This window comes from Tiliqua scincoides, chromosome 1 (genome assembly GCF_035046505.1).
Source record: "Tiliqua scincoides isolate rTilSci1 chromosome 1, rTilSci1.hap2, whole genome shotgun sequence".
Taxonomy (NCBI): domain Eukaryota; kingdom Metazoa; phylum Chordata; class Lepidosauria; order Squamata; family Scincidae; genus Tiliqua; species Tiliqua scincoides.
The window spans coordinates 184682167-184699552 of record NC_089821.1 but is presented as its reverse complement, the minus strand read 5'-3'; the positions used below and the strand labels follow the sequence as shown (position 1 = coordinate 184699552).

Sequence of the window (17386 nt, the reverse complement as noted above, 5' to 3'; positions counted from 1 at the left end):
TGAGCTAAAATCTGTAAGCCCCTGGGATTACAGCAGTTTCACACCCCAACTCCCAAAAGGTAGATCTAGTAATATCTCCAAAAAGGTCATAATGTAAATAGTGAGTATAAAGAAACCTCGAGGAACTAAAGTAAGGCAGATTTACCTTATCTTCTCCTCGGGTCATAAAAGTACAGGTGAGGACTCTTTATCCGTGGATTCTGCATCTGTGGATTTGCCTTACCGTGGATGCTGAACCCTGGATTGGCCCCCTGCAGATCTCCCAGATGTAACCAGAACCTCACTCAGGTCATGTCTGGGAGGTTTTCTGAACTCAGAAAGCATCCAGTGTCATTTTATCATGACTTCCGGTTACCCTTGTCATATATAAAGGCACCACCTGTACAGAAGTAAATGAAAACACTGAGGAGATCCGAAGACTATTCAAATGTGAGGTATCCATGACCCTGTAGGATAAAATCCTGTCAGTGTCCCTTAAATAAGAGAAGGCATCTTATCCCTAGTTTTGCTAAGGCTGCAGCAACAACTTTATGCAAAATTGACAAGTCATGGTTGGTAGGTAGTGACTAATGAAAAGAACTAGGCTTAGGGTCCAAATCCTATCCAATTTTCCAGCACTGATGCTGCTGTGTCAACGGGGCTTGAAGTGGAGATTCAATCACAGAGACCCCCTCAAGGTAAAGGAATATTTGTGCATTGCAGGAGTGCATTGCAGCTGCATCAGCACTGGAATTGGGCCCTTAGTACTGGAACAAGGGCTTCATTGGCTCTCATGCTGTTTCCTGTACTTCAGAACCTTATCCTGTGAGGTTCTCTGTTAGGGCAGAAGTTTGTGCCTATGGGCTGCTCTGTTTACTTCAGTCTGAGTACTTCAGTTCAGTCTGGTAATCTGTTCAGTTTAGTGAGTCACTGTTTACCTCTTAGAATCCCTATTAAACTTTTCTTTTATGTGGTTCACTTAAGAGCAGTTACATTTCAGGACAATAATGAGGCATGCCCTTTGGGCTCCCTTACCCAGTCCGTGTCCTTAGTCCTATCGTATTCCTTTCAGCAGATGCTAGATATTCAATCTGGCAGAACTGATGCTCCATCTCTTCCCAAGAACTGTTGCTTAAGTGCAGCAGGAGGTGTTTTTTTTCTTTTAAGAGTAAAGTCCTTTGCTTCCATCCTACCAGCCCAGGAAATAAAGGACATAAAAGAAAAAAATGACAGCTGTGTGAGAAGCTAAGCATTATTGCAGCAGTTGTGTGGAAGATTTGATTGCAGTCTTAGGCTTAAAATTCTCTTTCTTTCTCTCATTATTTCTGCTATGAATATTGGTCTTTGGAATGCAATAAATGTAAAACAAATGTATTCAAATTAGAATTGGTTTCCAATGCGCACTTATTAGAGATGCTGGGATGCTCTTTTTCACTTTGCAAGTAAAACTGTTATTTGGTGGTCGTGAGCATTATTACATTGTCTGTTCAGAACCGCACACAGCAATTCAGTAGAATATCCAATGAAAATCTACTCATTTTTAGTTTCCATAGCAACACAAACCCCCCAGTGATACATTTTTGTTGTTTTCAAATATTGCCCCAGAGCTCAATAATGCTCCTGGTGTTGGGCTGCTTATATATTTCACAGTAGTGAAACCTGTAAAGAGGAATGTACTACCCTGATCTAAATGTGGAGGGATATGATGATTTCCCTGCCTCACCTTTGCCTCAGGGTGGCAATGTCTGGATATGACGCTTGCAGGTACTCAGACAGGTGACTATCCATTGCTTGATATCCAGCTTTCCACTACAGTACCTCCTTGATGAGCTAGTTTAAACCACATCTCATTTTTTAAAAAGACATTTCAGAAAACAGAGCAGAAATGTTGCTAAAGCGCCTGAAATTGTACAAGCCCTGAATCTTCAAAGGACTAACAAAGAAGAGTTTATATGTTGCTGCACTTCACTGAAATCCAGCAGACTCTCTCCTTACAAGGCAGCCAATGGAACCTTCATTCCTCCTCTTAATGTTGTGTGGGGTGTCTGTGATTGGGGTTGGAATCACATGGAAGCTCCATGTACATCTTAAGCAAAAAAAGAAAAAAAAAAGAAAAAAAAAAAAGACCCAACTTCTCTGATGGGCTCTCCATGGCAGGATCATTCCTTGATCTGGTTTTCTCCTTCTTCTGGCAGGCAGGACAGGCTGAAAGTTTTCTGGAGAGGAGGGGCTCTCCGGATTCCATAGACTGACCTTGCCTCTAGAACAGTGGTTTTCAATTCATGTGCTCTGGCACACTGGTGTCCTGTGAATGGTCCACAGGTGTACCACAGGAGCTTGGGGGTGGGTCATTAATTAATAGGGCAGTTGGGGATGTGAATCCCCCCCTCCCCGGCCAGCACCATGGTGTGCCTTGTCAATTGTTCAAAAAACTGATGTTGTGAATTGGGAATTTTGGTGCCTTGTCAGTGTGCTGCCAGATGAAAAATGTTGAAAATCACTGCTCTTGAGACAGGTTGGGCTTTGTACTGCTGCTGGCCAACCAGGCTGCCTAGTGCTGAAACAATCTTCAGTAAGGCACACTGCCCCTTTGTCTTCCTTGCTGGGGTTTCCTGGTGCCTTTTTCTTCTGCAGCACTGTGCCTTGCAACCGCTTTCCCTTCCAAGGGCCTCCGCTCACTTGGAGATGGTCACAGTAACCATTTTGTCTGCCAGAGTCACTTGCTTGCTTTTGCATCCCTGATTGCTGCGCACAGTGGGGCAGGAGACAGGATTGCCAAGCAACTGGACAACTTTAGGGCCCCACTTTCCCTGGAAGAATTGAGCAACTTGGACCTGGTTGCAGGGGTGCTCTAACGGTGGCACTGGGGCCGTTCCTCCAAGCTTCTCCTGTTTCCTGCTAAAAAACTGGGCTGCTCAGCCTACAGTGAATGGTTGCAGGAGGCATGTGAGTGCAGGATGGCTGCCTTCCCAGCTCCAGGGCACGTTATTCTATGCACCACTAGATCAGTCAAGCCTGAAGTCCCCCCTTTGTCACGTCCCAGGCAGAGTGGTCACAGGTGGGGGCTGAGTAGCCCGTGAGAGCTGGACCTGACAGCCTTCGCTCCTTTCCATCAAAAGCATGGTAAGTCAACTGCTGGCAGCGATGCCTTTCATGATCCCAAAATGGCTAGCCATGCAAAAGAGGCCTCTGTAGTTCCTTCCTTGACTTTTAGTCTCTCCTTCTCCATCATCCGAGCTCACTGCCACAATTCAGAACATGGTGCAGGCCTCTGTAGCCTCCAGCATGGCCACAACGATCACTACCATTCAAGGTTCGCTTGAATGGGTCAGGGACACCTTGATGTTTGGGTACTCCCTTGAATTCTGTGCAATTCCAAGGGACCAGTTCATTCAGTTTCACAGACCCGCCTGCAGTCTGAAGCAGTACAAAACACTTGTGGCCATTTGGCATCTGCTTCAGATTGAATCCACAGAGCCAGTTCCATAGACCAAGTGGGGCTTTGGAGTGTATTCTCATCTTTTCATGGTTGCCAAGAAATCTGGAGACACCAGAGCGATTCTTGACCTGAAGTGCCTCAACAGATGGTTGTGGCACCACTGAAGTGCTTCTCTGGGAGAACTCGTAACACAAGGAAAGTGGTCACCAAGCCTTGCAAAAAGAAGCATCAACTACCTGGAGCTTCGAACCATCCTTTTAGTCCTGAAGGCCTTCTCTCCTCAATTGAAGGCAAGGGACTTGTTGGTTTACACAGACAACATCACTGCCAGGGCCTAAGTCAATGAACAGGGAGGAACCAGGTGGTTGTCTTTGCAGGGCCAGGCACGCAGGATGTTTCTCTGGGCAAAGCAGAACCTCAAGTCCCTAAGAGCATTCCCTAGTCCTTGACAACACCATGGCAGATTGGCTGAATCAAAATGATCTCAACCAGTCAGAATGGCAACTTCACCCGCAGGTGTTTCAGATGCTCAACAGCATCTTTGGACCTGTTTGCTTGTCACCACAACAGCCAGCTGCCACGGTTCTTCTCCAGGGGACACTGCCACCAGTCAGAGGGGATGGATGCATTTCATCTTTAGTGGTCAAGGGGCATTCTCTATGCCTTTCCCCCATCAGGCTTGTCCCCAAGGCCCTAAACAAGATTGACATTGTGGAGGTTCTGCTAATAGTCCCTCACTGGTGATGCTGACCATGGTTTGCAGACCTCCAAGAACTATCCACTTGTTCTCGCTGTCACTGAGACCAGGCCTCTTCCTTCAGGACCCATCCTTCACCTGTACCTGCCAATGCTCCATTTAGCTGCCTGGAAGTTGAGCGAAACTGGCTCACTAAACTAAGCTACTCAGAACATTTCCCCCCCCCCCTTAAATTCTATTGAATTACATAAACAGAACAACACTTCATGCGGCTTATGTTATTATGTCAAGGAATGGCTTCCAGATATCCTCAAACAAATCCATACGCTTCATGCGGCTTATGTTATTATGTCAAGGAATGGCTTCCAGATATCCTCAAACAAATCCATACGCAGTTGACATCCATTATAATGGGTAGATAATTAAGAATTACATACATATCTGTAAAAATTAAATGTTGCTGTAGCACTATCTTTATAATATTAATTATTTCATCCCAAATAATTCCCATTATTTCATCCCAAAAGCTTACAATAACAGAACATGACCACAACATATGTGTAAGTGTAGAATTCAAACTCGAGCATCTCCAACATCTAGATTCCTTGCTAAGTCCTTTAAGGAGTAGCCTCTGTGGTGTCCAGTATATTCTAAAGAGTATTTTTTGCTGTATTAGACATAATTTAAGATCTCTAGATATTGCTTGTATATTCTTAAGTGCCACATCCCATTGCTCACCCAGGATAGGACATTCCAATTCAGTGTTCCATTTAATTTGAAGTAACTGTGTATCAAACTTAGTATATGACATTAGATATTTATAAACAAATATTACTGGTTTCTTCATATCAACAGACTGCATAAGTATGTCTAGGAGTGGGGGAATTTGTGAAGCAGATAATGCAGAGAGACCAAATTTAGAAACTAATAAATGTTGCAACTGTAAATATTGCCAGCTAGTGGACTTTGGAAGGTGATACTGTTCACTAAGTCTATCAAATGAGAAAAATTCCTGATCCTGATAATAAGTTGATCTAATGTAAAAATTGCCCTATCAGTCCAGCTTCTCCATAAAAAAGATTCCCTATTAATCTCTAAAGTTGGATTCATCCATAACGTTAATCTACAGTGGGAATAGGGATCAAATTCAAACTTCCGTGCCATCATATTCCAAATATACCTAGCTGAGATTACTGTCACAGGTACTTGTCGATTATTAACATGTTTAGACCCCAATGCTACCCATTTACACAATGGAGCTAACACAGACATTTCTAACACCACCCATGATGGTATCTCACTCTGCTGATTACTCCATCTATTGCAGAAAGTAAGCAAGTATGCAAAATGGTACAGATTAAGATCGGGAAGTCCAAGCCCTCCCTCCTTTTGTGATAATTGCATCCGTTTTAATGAAATCCTTGGTGTTGCAGAACCCCATAAAAACTTCTAAACAAAATATAGAACATTAAAATAACTTTGTGGTATATATATAAAAAAATTGCACATAGTACATATATAATATGAGGAATAATATTAATTTTTAAAGTAGTCACTTTTTCCCATGGAGACAGATTTAGGGATGCCCATTTATCAAGATCCAATGAGATACCAAGTATCAGCTTGTCAAAATTCAGTTTAATCATCTGCTTGATATCTCTGGGAATAAGAATTCCCAAATACCTAATAAACTCAGGACACCACCAAAGTTCTAAATATATCTTGCACAATACTGTCTCCAAGAGGCATTACTTCAGATTTGCTCCAATTAATAGTGTAACCAGAAATATTACCAAAAATGTTAATGAGTTTCAATAATTCACGTATAGACACGATGGGGTCTGCAATAAATAACAATATATCATCAGCATACAAAACAATCTTAAATTCACTATTATTATATTTAACTCCTTGAATTCTGGAGTTTTGCCTAATTGTGCAGGCAAGAGGCTCTAAACAGAGATTAAAGATTAGAGAGAGTGGACAACCCTGCCTGGTTCGTTTTCCCAAATATATTTTGGGAGATATACAACCATTTGTTATTATTTGTGATGTGGGCCGAGAGTATAAAATCTGAACCCATTGTACAAACTCTTGAGGTATTCCAAATTTTGTGAGGATAGATAGAATAAATTGCCATTGAACCCGATCAAAAGCCTTCTCAGCATCCAATGAGAAATTAGCAGACTGATGGTTTTTTTTTTTTATTCCAAAGTAATCAGATCTACTACTAATCTTAGGTTATCAGCCCCTTGCCGACCATGTATAAATCCAACCTGATCAGGATGTACAAGTGTTTTGATAACTTGCTGCAAACTACCAACCTGCACCATGGATAGAAATTTGGCGTCCACATTCATTAACGATATAGAATGATAATTAGCACAGTCAGTGTGATCCTTATCTGGTTTTGGAATGAGTGTAATATAGACTTCTGCGATAGAAGGGGGTAATATACCTGATGCAAAAATTTCATTGTAAAATAAAAATAACCGTGGGACTAAAACATCAGAAAACATCCTGTACCATTCCACGGGGAATCTGTCGGGCCCTGGCGTTTTTCCTAATGACAACTTAAAAATCGCACTTTTTAATTACCTCCAACTTAATTGGTTCAGCCAAGATTTGTTGTTGGTCCACACTTAAGCCAGACAGCTTCACATCTAAAAAAAAAGGATTCTATATCCTCATTCAAAGGTTCCCTGACACATCCATATAACTTAGAATAGAATTTGAAAAATTGTTCATTTATTCCTTTAGGATTAGAACAAAGATTACCATCCTCATCCTTTATAATAGGAATATGTTTGTTAAGACCTTGCTACTTTAGGCTACTCAGAAGCTGTGCTTAGGACATGCTAGCTGTCAGAAGGGTCTCCACTAATAGGGTATAAAATTACACTGGACGGTGCTTGTGGAGTGGTGTCCACAGCACAGAGTACACCCAGAAAAGATAAGGGTGAGGGAGATTTTGAACTTCCTTCAGTCAGGACTGCATAAGGACCTCGGTACTGCTACCCTCAAAAGGCAGATGTCAGCTATTGCCTCTGTATTAGTTTATTCCAAGGTACTCATTTGGTTTCCCATCCTCATGTTAAGAAGTTTATCAAAGGAGTGGCCCTGCTTAATCCTCCACCTGTGATCAGGGCCCCCACTTGAGACTTGTCCTTTGCCCTTAAGGCCTTAACTAGACCATCCTTGGAACCTATCCCCTTGAAGGTTTTCACTCAAAAGACAACTTTTCTGGTAGTCATTGCGTCTTCCAGAAGAGTTTCAGAGTTAGCGGCCCTATCTATGACAAAAGAGCTATGTAACTTCAGGATAGAGTGGTTCTGTATCCAGACCCCTCTTTTCTACCGAAGGTGAATTTAGTTTTTCACAGGTCTCAGGAGGTTGTTTTTCTGTCCTTCTGCCCCAACCCCAGTCACCCTGGGGAATGGGACTAGCACATGTTGGACATGCACCGGGTGCTCAGTTTTTATGTAGATAGAACATAATCCTTTAGAAAGACCAAGGTCTTGTTTGTTTCATATAAAGCATGGAAACGGGTTTGGAGTCTCACCTTCTTCCATCTCCAGATGGGTGGGAGAGGCAATAGCCGAAGCCTACAAGTCTCGTTGGGTAGAATCCCCCTCTGGTATTATAGCGCATTCATTAAGGGGTATAAAGAATGAGATTGGGGACCCCACTACCAATCCTGCACCCCTACCCCACTCCCATTGCCACCTATTCCACACCCTTGTAACACCTTCCAGCACTGTTCATGGTAACCAAATATACTTATTAGAGAGAACAGAAAAAGTTTCTATGAAGCCTGGTACTAGTGAAAGCTATTTTAGCACGATTGCTAAGAACCTGAGCAGAACTGGAACACAATCTCCTGGTACCTGAACGCGTATACCAGATGCCTTCCTCTTTACTTGGTGGTGCTCTAGTCCAGTGGTCTTCAACCTTTCTATTCTTGTAATTTGCTGCAACCCCACAACTGAGCAGTCCGAACCCCAAGGTTGAAGAACACTGTACTACCAAATAGGCTGCATGTGTTTCATTTACTAGTCTCATTTCCATTTCTCTTCCCTTGCCCTGCTATCCAATTGATTTTGACTTTTAGACAATGGCCAAAGAAGAATGAATCTCTCCTGAAAAAGTGAAAAAAATTGCTCCATGCAAAATAGCAAAATACGCAAAATAGTGTACACTAATCTAAAAACAGTTATATTGTTAACCAGTTGTTGTATGCATATTAAGACATTGCTTTGCTTCTCTTAAGGAAATGATCATCGACAAAGTAAATGGCCAGGTTGTTCCTCGGTACTTGATATATGACATCATTAAATTCAATGTAAGTACATAATGTTTTAATTTATATTATCACAAAACATGTGACTAGTGTAAAGAGATGTCAGTTTTAATAACCATAGATGAGCAAAACAAGAATACTTAAGACTAGTTCATCTAGTTAGTAGTAGCCATAAATGTAATGCTAGTCACAGCCCTTTTGTCTATCTTAATATTTCCATTAGTGTTCATATAATCAGTTGCATTCCTGTTCAGTGATAAAATACTATGGCAATTAAACTTGTGCGTGTTTGATTGTGATTGTGGTGAGTTTCTTCCAGTTGAAGAAGTCTATCTATCTCTATCTCTATCTCTTTCTCTCAAGGCCAGAGCGTAGACACTCCCGGGAACAAAGACGACACATGGCATATGTCCTCCACCAAACGTCCCTTTACTATGTACAATATATACAGCAAACAGTCCAGATAGCACACAATTCACGGATCACACTGACGTAGCCTTCGGCACCTTGCTTCTCCCATGATCCACCTTGCTTCTCCCATGATCCACCTTGCTTCTCCCATGATCCAGCTTGCCCTGGCTGGAGTATATACTTGCTACAGCCAATCAGAGTGAGCTAGAAAGTGCTGAGTCACTCTGATGGCACATGGGGTGGCACACCAGGCGACTGCCTCTGCATGGTGTTGCATCAGCCTTTCCCATGATGCTCTGTTTAGTCAGGCCAAGGCTTCAGGGCCTGATACTATCCAGCCTGCAAATTACCTGCAGGCCCGGGGATGATCCCTTAACATCCTCATAATTACTCAGCTCTCCCAAGCTTCCTTGCAGAATTCTTAAAAAAAAAAAAATTCCTTTGTAAACCTTCCGCTGCAGTGTGGTGTGCAATGGAGAGTGCTACTGGGGAGGGGTTGTGGTAGCAATGGACGCCTTACATTTAAGAGCTAAGTGCTTGTGTGAAGTGTTTGTTGCTCCTGCTGAGTCTAGGAAACATTAACAAGGATGCACTGAGCCAACAGGCATTTTAAGATTCAGTTCCCAGGAACTGAACTTAAACTTACCCTGCTGCCACCCTCCCCTTCGCAGAGTTCATTTCGGGTCAGAATTTGGTTGGACACATCTTAGCCTATATTGGGGCTTGAGCAGATTGAAATTAAGCTCACCTTTTATGAAACCCCGTTTTTCTGCCACATCTCTAATGGCAACACTGATTATATCCTTCACAATTAGTCAATTACAGAAGAGATAAGAAAGCAAGCATATAACATCAGTTCTCTGAGCTGGTGAGAAACTGAGATCATGGTTTCATTTTTTTCTAATTAAAAAAATAATTTTACTCATGGCTATAGAAAATTAGCATTTAAAATTAGCTCTCACTAATGATACAGCTACAGAAAACAGCCAATTTAAAATACTTGTGATCACAAATTTCTGTTAAGATCATAGTATTGACAAAACTATGGAAATGCAATATTTTATGCAAAATTGTCTCCAGGATACCCGATTATAACAAATGTATGATTTGAGGTGAACAGAGTGAATGTCTAATTATTCATGTTCATTTCAAATGGTTGCATTGAATACAATTGATACTAGCAATAACCTTGTTTGAGGATAGTTCAACATTTTGAAATTTGTGCTGGGTTTCTGCAGTCAGTGAATATTATCCGGCAGTTCTCATGTACGTACATATACAGGCAATTCCTTTTGTCAGCAGTTCATGTGGAGTGGGACTCCGTAGGCACACCATCATAGGATAGACTAGACAAGCCCCTGAGAATGCAGAACTTGGGACCATGTCTGGCATTCTCAATGTGATACATTCTGACAGCATGTTGCATTCAGAAATAAACTGAACTCTGAGAAAACTCATAACAAAATGTATGGTTCGCAAGGTATTGTTGAAGCAGTGATGGGTGAAACGAGATCATGAAGGTGTACTTAATGCATTCATCTAACAGTTGCGAAGGCTTTTCTGCCTGTACTCAGGCAAGTCCTCCTGAAGAAATGGATTGGAGTGGGAGCCTCAATTTGGAGTGGAATACTTTTGATGCTGTGAGGGGGAAAGACCAATAGGAGAGGATATGCTAATTGAGGGGCAAATGGCCATTCTCTATTGCCACAGCACTGTCCTTCAAGCTGTATATGTCTTTGTTTGAACACATTTCTCTTCTGCTCTCTCCTGTTTCCAGTTCAGTAAACTTTATTAATGTATTGTTTATTTCTTCACTGTGTTTTGCTAAAGATATGCTTAAAACAAAGTAGAATTTCCTAGAAGCTTAAGTGGCAGTTTGAGGAACAAAGGAAAAGACTGATGCTTATAGGATAAACCTTAGCAGTTGGGGAATCATATTAGCCCTGCTGGGGACTAGTAATAGTTGGAGTCAAAATATTTTGGTTGCTTTGAATGTAATGGGAATGTTTAAAGGGAATTTACTAAGAGTCATTGTGCTTCCATTTCAAGGACAGTCCCAGACAATGTGTTATCAGTATGAGCAGAAGCAAGGCTTTATCTGAAAAAGGCCATTAACAGTAGCTAAGCTGTAAGATTTTAAAAAAACAAAACCAATCCAACAAACTGTCTTTATGCTAATTATAGATGCTTAATTACAGAAGCAGTCTAGCTACAATGTTTGACTTGGCAAAAAGTAGTATAGTTTTATCAGAGTTATGAGGTAACATCAGTGGAACATGATGACGTGTTAAAGAGAGTCTTGGTGTTAAACAATAAGAACAGCATGTAAGAGAGCGTGTAGTGCTGCTTCTGGATACCTACAAGCATAGTACATCTTATAGGAGCACTTTTTTGTTTTTGCTGCATTGAACCCTGTGAAATTTAATCTTGCTTATATGGTGCTGGAAAGTTACTCTGTAAGCATGCCTCGGATGTTGATTACTAGAGAGCAAGTGTGTGATTAGTCTAGCTGAAGTGTGTAAAAAGAACAAAGTAGTAGCTGGAAAAATGGACAGGAAGCTAGAATGTGTTTTTCCTTTCATAAGCTATCCTTTCAAACTTTTATAAAAAAAATAAATTAAATTAAGTCGGAACTAAATTAACTTTAAATTGGATACAGTATTTGCCATCTAGATAGAAATCTAAACTTTAGTAAGCACAGAAAATAATACAAATCTGATGACAAATCTAACTTATTTATTTGTTGATTTGTTCCATTTCATCCCTTACATATTTACTCTTTCCTTTCTGGTATAAAAATCCTTCACTTTCATTCTACATATAGAATCAGTTATGTGTGTAAAATAAATTTAAGAAGGCATACACATGTAGGGGAGTAGAGAGTAATTGTGGCTCCCTCTTCTTCTGTAGTGTTTGTCCTGTGTGTTGGCGGGGTCTGCTGTTTTGGGTTGGAGTTGCCATTTCTCTCGGTTGCTAGCTTGGTGTGGGTGTAGGAGGGTGATTTTCATGTCATCATGTAGCGTGTCAAGCCAGCGCTGCTTCAGTTGTTTGCCATTGACCTCCAACTGAAGACCCTTCTGCACCAACATATCGCTGTCAGCGCGCAGAACATGGCCATATCATTGAAGCCAGGCTTCTCTCAACTTGTCGGCAATTGGAGTGACATTTTACCGCTGCTCGATGTTGTCGTTGTGGGCGTGGTCAAAACAAGTGATATTACTGATCCAATGCAGCATCTTTGTCTCCCTGATACTGAGGTGACTTTCAGTTTCTCTTGCCGCCAGTCAGCATTCAGCTCCATAGAGTGTGACTGGCCGGATGACCACCTGGTAGTTCTTCAACTTGAGACAGTTGCTGATCTCCTTGTCGCAAAGGACACAGATCCTTGTGCACCACTTTGTCCAGGCTGCGTTTACTTGCACACGAACTCTTTGAATCCTTGTATAAGAGCTTCATCTAATGAGTTCTTCTGGCACATCTTGGCTACGCAGTGCATGCGAGATGACATCATGCGGCACGCGTTCGAATGCCTTTTCAAGGTTGGTGAAGGCAACATGCTTCTCTCGGTGCTTCTTGAGCAGAAGGCGGTCGGCGTACACTGCTTGGTTCGTCATAAGTTGGATGACCTCACAGATGCGGCGGTCGATGGCCCTCAAAGATTTTCATTGTGTGAGAGAGAAGGTGGATCAGCCGGTAGTTTTCACAGTCAGTAGGGCTGCCTTTCTTCTTCCAGATTGGGACGGTTGTGCTACATCTTCTGCTCAGTGATTATCTGGCTGAAGAAGTGCGTGAACCAATCGACCAGGTTCCAGCAGCACAATTTTCAGAGCTTGGCGGCAATGTTATCAGAACCCATTGCCTTGCCTGGCTCCCTACTTTTACATATATGTATTACAGCTGCCATTGTGGAAAAAAAAAGTCAAAAATTATAATGCCAGAGAGAAGCCTGTGGAAGCCTGTCAAATTTTGTGATTTTAAATTTGGATAGTTTCAGATGTGCTCCTTCCCATATGACATATACAGCCTTTAGTATGAGGAAGCACTGCTTGAGATGTCTCTGGACAAATTGGCTCTCCGAGTCTTACAAAACAGTGCTGGTGGTAAGAATTTAGTTTATCTAATAAACTGTATTTATGTATTAGGAAGTGGTGGTGGTGGGTCCTTCCTTGGTACCTTGGTTTCTTCTAGGTGTCTCAGATTTCTTGATAGGGTTGAATGACCCTGGTCTTCTTCCTTTCCATAAAGCAGCTTTGTAGAGCCTCTACTGCTTAGAAAGTTGAGCACCTTGGAGCTTTCTACTAGCCTGACTTTCTCCCCCCCCCCAAATTGGCACGTTATTCAAATGGTCTGTGTTACCTCCCTACTCCTAAGTATGCCCAGTTTCCCCACCCTTCCTGGTCTCCTAGTTGCCCTAGTGACCAGAAAGGGTGGTCCTTATTAAAAAAACAAAACAGGATTGTCCATGGGCATACCATAGTTTCCCCAGCATTTCTTCAGCTATCTGAGGGGTGGTCCCAGTGTTGGTGGTGTTCGGGCTGAAGGGAAAGAGCAGGGTGCCATGCTGTACGGATCAGATACTTGGAACCAAAGAAATGTGAATGGAAGGGGGAAATATATTGGTGGTGCTCTGTGAGCTGATGTATTAGTGCTAGGTTTCATAGACTTTTGACAGTGCAGTGCCACGATATATTGGGGATTGTGTTACAGCGCAATATCATGGTGAATAAGGAAGATACAAGCTGTAGCATATAAACTCTAGTGGGCCACAGGCAAATCTGAAAATACATTATGCAAAATATTTTGCAAGAGCTTGCACACTGTGTAAAACTTTTGAATTGGGGTCTCCCTTCACATGCAACACTCTTCTGCTGAGTAAGAAATGTCCTTTCTCTTCTGGCATTCTAGTAGAAGGGCATCCTTGGATCCAAGCTACAATTTTTACTCTGTTTTTCAGGAAAAAAGAGTTAGATTAAACCCTTTCTTACACAAATGCTTTTACTTGCTCAGGCAAGGGAGAGACGTATGATTTTTGATTATTCCTCCTTTCTTCTCAACCTACTGCTCTGAATTTCCCAATTTCCAGAAGCAAAATTTTTGAGGGTTCAGAGAACTGGAAAGGCCCATCATTTCCTAAAGCGATTCATACCAATTAAAATTCAGTACATAAATCTACTGGTGGGTGCTATATATGAAACTAAGTCACAAATCCTTTCTCACAAATATGAGATGCATAGTTATGTGATAGGGAGTGTGGTGAGAAAATAGAAGAGGGAGAGCAGACTGACAATTCTAGAACGAAGAGATGAGTTCTTAGTAGGTATTTATAGCCCATTGGGGTCAAGCTGGTCATCCTCCTGCCATGGTGTTCTTCTCAGAAGTGAGAGGAAGTGAAGAATCCCTTGGTCTTCTGGCTGGTGACAAGGACCAGAATATCCTTTCCCTTGGTAATGCAGTGATAGGATAACTTTAAAAAATAACATTTTCAAATATCTTTCTTGGGGTAGTCTCTGATATCAACATAGTTTGTTCTGTGTAAAATAAGAAAAGCAATAATGCCAAAGCTAGGGAAATCAAGATTCAGAAAAAGAGACAGACTTTCAATTGATTAATGTGCCAAGAGAGGCAGTAAAGAGTAATGCGCAGTTTTAGAAGATACGTTTTTTCTTAGAGGCATGTTCTGGCCAAATACAAATTGGATGGGTTAGGTATTAAGTAATAAGACAAAATGAAATTGCTTGTGGTTTACAGGAGGTCAGACAAGTTAATTTGGCACATTCTGACTTTAAAATCTGATTTGATAATTTAGTCACCCTATGATGAATTAATTTACCTATTTCCCATCTATATTCATTTTTACAACAGACTTTAAAAAAAGATTCAATTGCTTGCTTTGCGAAGAACTTAAAAGAGCATTAGAAGTCATAGCCCAGCATTTAGAGAAACACAATTAGGAAAAATTTACGGGTCTGCCTTAACTGCATCAGATACTTTTGTCAATTCTAGTCTTAACTGGTAGCAACTCACCAGGATCTTAAGGCAGAGAACTTTCCCTGGCCTGCTACCTGGAAGTTGTTAACTGGAGATGCTAGAAATTGAATCTGAGATTTTATTACAGATTGCATGCCAATTATAAACTTATCGCAAAACTTTGATTCCCCCAATTTCAACAGTGTGTCAGTTATATGGCAGAGTGATCCTTGTGGAATTCCTCAGGGAGCTGCACAAGCTGAAGTTCAGAGTAATAATTAACTAAATTCGGAGCATTCCTGAGAGTTGATGTAGCATAGTGGCTGAGCCCCTTGGTTTGAATCTCTCCTCTGCTATGAACTCACTGGTCACCTTAGACAAGTAGCTCCTTCTGGATGTCTGCTGCCCCCTGCACATTATATAGAGATAATACTTGGAAAGCTACATACGTATAAAGAATATTTCAGTTATAGCTGTGCCATGGCCAATACTTTCATTTATGTATAGAGATGCATACTTAAAGTTATTTAACCATAGAACACATGAAGCTACCTTATACTGGTTGTTAGGCCATTGGTTTTTCAAGTTTAATATTGTCTACACTGAATGGCAGCAACTTTCCAGGGCTGTCCGAGCCCTGCCTGGAAATGCCAAAGTTTGAATCTAGAACCTCTGCTCGCGAAGCAAATGCTGTGTCACTCCTACAGAGTTCATTTTGTATTTCTAAGGTAGGTAGGTAGTCATGGGTTGTGATCTAAAGAGGTACTTTATATATGTAAATAGGGTTTGGCCTATTCAGTTTGCCTACTGGGACTTTTTCCCTTCTCTTTGCATTGTACCCTGCCACTGCTCCAAATTCTAAACTGCATTTGTAAGTTTCTTCCCTTTCAAAAGTGGCAAAAGTCTGTAGTTTCTTTGGGCACCAGGAATCTTGTGGTTCTTTAGTTAACAGCCACTGAAAAGTCTCTCTAATATAAAAAGGTGAATTCTTTCAATATAAACATAGAAAGTAGGAGTTTGTGAGCAATTTTCATAGTGTAGTGAAGTATGATTCTCCAGGGAACAGTCTTGGAGCTGATGCTTTTAACTTGTTCATAAATGATCTTGCGTTAGGGGTAAACAGTGAGGTGGCAAAGTTTGTACATGGCCCCAAATTATTCAGGCTGGAAAAAACCAAAGCAGATTGTGAAATGCTCCTAAAGGACCTCTCCAAACTGAGAGAATGGGCAACCAGATGGCAAATGTGATTCAGTGCTAAACATGTGATGCATGTTGCGGCAAGAAATCCCAACTTTGCACACAGTGCTAATGGTGTCAGAGCTGTCATTGATGAGGTTATGGTTAGCTAAATGAAACTGTGAGCCCATGTGCAGCTGCTGTGGAAAAGGCAAATATCATGTTGGGTCATTGGGAAAGGTATTGAGAATAAAATTGTTGATATTACAATGCCCCTATACAATTATGGTGCAGTCATACTTGGAAAACTTTGTATAGTTACAATTGCCGTACCTCAGGTCAGATATTGTTGAGCTGAAAAAGGTGCAAAAAAGGGCATACAAAATGATCAGAGGGCTGGAGTATCTTTCTTCTCAGGAGAGTCTATAATGTTTGGGGTGTTTTAGCCTAAAAATAAAAAACAAAAAACGGGGGGGGGGGATGATTTAGACACATATAATAAACTGCTTTGTGAACTTTTCATTGAAAAGTGGTATATAAATACTGTTAATAATATACAGGGCCAGCCTTTTTATACACAGATTTTTTATACACGGATTTGACTCAACATGAATGGCCACTGCAAATGAGAAGGAATGTGCTGATCCTTGGAGAAGGGGAAAATGCATCTCTTTAAAATCAGTTAAAAAAAACAACAACTGAACAGTCCTTTAACAATAGCCTCCTTAATGAGATAGAGAGAGAGGGCAGGTGGCTGACAATCCATCAGTCCTTCTCTCTCCAGCGGACCCCTCCCTTCCCCCTGAGCACGTGAAAGAAAGATACTTTGCATTGGTGAAGGGAGGGGCTGAGTGAAGCTCCTTTCTAAGTGCTTTGAGGATAACTGATGATGGATTGTCTTCTTAATGACTCTTATCTTACATTGCAAAGGTCTGCAAGGCTGTTTTTAAATCATGGAGCAAAGAAACTAATTTTAAATTGATTTGCTGTAGTACGTTTTTTGCCGTTCACGTGAGTGCTTGGAACGGAACCTACGTAGATAATGAGGTTCAACCTGTAATAATTTGTGGGGTTGACAAAGAAATTTTTTTTCCCCGTCTCACAATACTGGAATCAGAGCGTTATCAAATGAAACTGATTGGCAGAAGATTTAGGATGGTCAAAAGGAGATACTATTTCACGCGTAAAATAATAAGTCTGTGGAACTGGTTGCTGCATGTTTTGGTGATAACTTTGGGCCCAATCCAGTTTTCCAGTGCCGATGCTGCTGTGCCTATAAGGTAGGCACTGCTTCCTGTGTTGGGCATGCAGTCACAGAGGCCTCCTTAAGGTTTGTGAACATTTGTTCCCTTACCCCGGGGCTGCATTACAGTTGCACCTGTGCTGGAAAGTTGGATAGGATTGGGCTGTTATTTCT

The 17386-nt window shown here is 41.4% G+C and overlaps 1 protein-coding gene across 2 annotated transcripts in view; it reads left to right on the top strand.

The window, feature by feature from the left end:
- RNGTT (RNA guanylyltransferase and 5'-phosphatase) overlaps positions 1–17386 on the top strand; it is a 232203-nt gene that overhangs the window by 82142 nt on the left and 132675 nt on the right. For both annotated transcript variants that reach the window (XM_066612600.1, XM_066612605.1), the window contains exon 10: positions 8386–8457. In XM_066612600.1, coding sequence (XP_066468697.1) covers positions 8386–8457 — 72 coding nt within the window. The remainder of the gene's footprint in view (positions 1–8385; positions 8458–17386) is intronic.